At 46.7% G+C, this 2,535-nt stretch overlaps 1 protein-coding gene across 1 annotated transcript; it reads right to left on the bottom strand.

The window, feature by feature from the left end:
• Positions 1–239: 239 nt before the first annotated feature.
• Positions 240–1,872, bottom strand: LOC117940725 (APOBEC1 complementation factor-like). The gene is made up of 3 exons (XM_034865902.1): positions 1,520–1,872; positions 922–1,058; positions 240–405 (listed from the first exon to the last, which is right to left on the bottom strand). Exons 1-3 carry the CDS (start codon positions 1,745–1,747, stop codon positions 261–263), a joined length of 510 nt encoding a protein of 169 aa, XP_034721793.1. The 5' UTR covers positions 1,748–1,872; the 3' UTR covers positions 240–260.
• Between the last annotated feature and the right edge of the window lie 663 nt (positions 1,873–2,535).

Raw genomic sequence — 2,535 nt, 5'->3', positions numbered from 1 at the left:
TGAAGACAACATGAAGGCAACATGAAGGCAACATGAAGACAACATGAAGACAACATGAGGACAACATGAGGACAACATCAGGACCACATGGGGGCAACATGACAACATCAGGACCACATGAGGGCAACATGACAACATCAGGACCACATTGGGGCAACATGAGGACTAAGTTAAGGGGAGGACAGTCTCCCTTGTGCATGCAGTGTGAGTGTGTTAGCGGCTCTTAAGGTGAAGAGTTAATTGACTTTGGGTACGGACCTTCACATACCTGGGAAGGCTACCGAGGCACAGCCGGTGTCGGCGGCGCCCTCTGTCTGCACGCCGAGCGTCTGCAGCGTGTGCTCCGCGGCGTGGACTTTGGCTTCTTCCACCGCCGTGCACAGCTTAGCGGGCGTGAACGGGTGGCTGCACACAGAGAAACCTAGTTGGTCTGGGAACTCCCCATTGGCTGGGCTCAACCCGAGGGGCGGGACAAACGGTTGTCTTTCAGATACCCTGCCAACTACTGTTACTTTACAGTAATATCCTGTATTTTAAAACTCCACTGCACTGCATTAACAGTCCATTTCTGTAAATTGCATTCTGCTGATAGTTAATATAGATTATATTTAACAAAAATAGTATTAGTAAATTTACGTCAAAGGGTTCCAGTGAGTTTGGAGACCAGGACAACCTAGTGTCCCGTTGGTTAAAACTAGTAACTAGTACTAGTTGTGGTAACGTAGCATTAGCCCGTAGATACTTGTGAAGTATTTGTGAAGTATTAGTAAAGCGTGTAAGTAGTTTAGGATTACTCCACAGTGCAAAGACAAGAGCAGAGGTAGATACGTGTACAACGATATATATAAATATACAATAAATTACACATGAATTACTAAATTGCACCGTGATATATTAGAGCAGAAGTACTAGTATTCTTACACGTTGGGGTACTGCGTGGCCAGAGCTGGGATGGTGATCTTGTAGAGAAAGAGTTGTCTCTGGTCCGGACTGATGGCCGAGTGCAGCTGGTAGACCGGCTGACCCCAGTTGTTCTTCTGACACAGTTCCTCCAGGACCTGAAACACATGCAGCGTCTTCACCGGGCGTAGTACTATATAAATATAAATACCTGGATTCTGTAGTCTCTACTGTCAACAAATACCACTGGATCACATACATGGATCCTTTCTTATTGGATGTTGTTTACATTGATCCTTTCTTTTTGGATGTTGTTTACATTGATCCTTTCTTATTGGATGTTGTTTACATTGATCCTTTCTTATTGGATGTTGTTTACATTGATCCTTTCTTATTGGATGTTGTTTACATTGATCCTTTCTTTTTGGATGTTTACATGGATCCTTTCTTTTTTTTGTGTTTAATTATCTTAATATAAAACAAAAAAAAAAGTTGTACGGTGTACCTGTGGTGCAGGTTTGACGGCCATTTTGTACGGTGTACCTGTGGTGCAGGTTTGACGGCCATTTTGTACGGTGTACCTGTGGTGCAGGTTTGACGGCCATTTTGTACGGTGTACCTGTGGTGCAGGTTTGACGGCGGCGGCCTTCAGGCTCATGGCGCCGGGGTTCATCGGCGTGAGCTCCATGCCCGGCAGCAGGTCGTACAGCTTCTCGTCCGCCTGCTTGTCCGCCTTCAGGCAGTAGGGGGCGCCGGCTGCCCCCACGGCTCCGACCCCGGCGGCGTAGGCCAGGTACCCCCGCCCCCCCAGCCCCCGCACCCCGGCAGCCCCTACAGGTACAGTCATGTAAATTTCTACAGGAAAGGCAGTGAAATCAATCAAATCACCGGGAAATCAACCGGGAAGAAGAATCACAGTCAGACAATTATTAATGATTCAATCAGAGTGAACGGGTACAGACGAGCTCCACCTGGCGTCCACCTGCCGGGAGAGTCCTAACATTTAAACAATTGTTTTTGTACCATTTTGATTCGTTGTTTCATCAACAGTAACCGTTCACTTTTAAATCAGCGACCATATTCGATATATTCAGAAATACAAATCATTTTTTATGTTCTTTGGTGATCTTGATTTGATAAAGTTCTGGACCAACCCCCCCCCCCCCCCCCCCCCCCCCCCCCCCCCCCCCCCCCCCCCCCCCCCCCCCCCCCCCCATATAGTCTGGCTTTTAAAACGTAGCAGTGGTGTGATAGTTGATAGTTTCACTTTCCTGTTGCTAGGCAACCTTATTCTGATCTTACTGTTTTCTATGTTCATTCTGTCTATTGTGTTATTGTCTGTGTTTGTGTATGTGTGTATTAGTGCATGTGTGCGAGTGTGTTTTTGTGTGTAAGTGTATGTGCATGTGTGTGTGCGAGTGTTTGTATGTGCATGAATGTGTGTTTGTTTGTGTGTGTGTGTGTATTTGTGCATGTGTGCGTGTGTTTTTGTGCATGCGTGTGTGTGCATGTGTGTGTGCGAGTGTTTGTATGTGCACGAATGTGTGTTTGTTTGTGTGTGTGTGTGTGTGTGTATGTGAGCGAGTGTGTGTGTATGTGCATGAATGCGTGTGTGTGTGTGTGGGTGTGCGAGTG

Source organism: Etheostoma cragini, unplaced genomic scaffold, assembly GCF_013103735.1.
Source record: "Etheostoma cragini isolate CJK2018 unplaced genomic scaffold, CSU_Ecrag_1.0 ScbMSFa_3116, whole genome shotgun sequence".
Lineage (NCBI taxonomy): Eukaryota > Metazoa > Chordata > Actinopteri > Perciformes > Percidae > Etheostoma > Etheostoma cragini.
This window is presented reverse-complemented; position numbering and strand designations above follow the sequence as displayed.

Coding starts and splice junctions, on each gene's coding strand:
- LOC117940725 (XM_034865902.1), bottom strand. CDS start 1,747: ATGACTGTACCTGTAGGGGCTGCCGGGGTGCGGGGGCTGGGGGGGCGG. Junction 1,059..1,519: donor CCGTCAAACCTGCACCACAG/GTACACCGTACA, acceptor CATGTGTTTCAG/GTCCTGGAGGAACTGTGTCA. Junction 406..921: donor GCCACGCAGTACCCCAACGT/GTAAGAATACTA, acceptor CTCTGTGTGCAG/CCACCCGTTCACGCCCGCTA.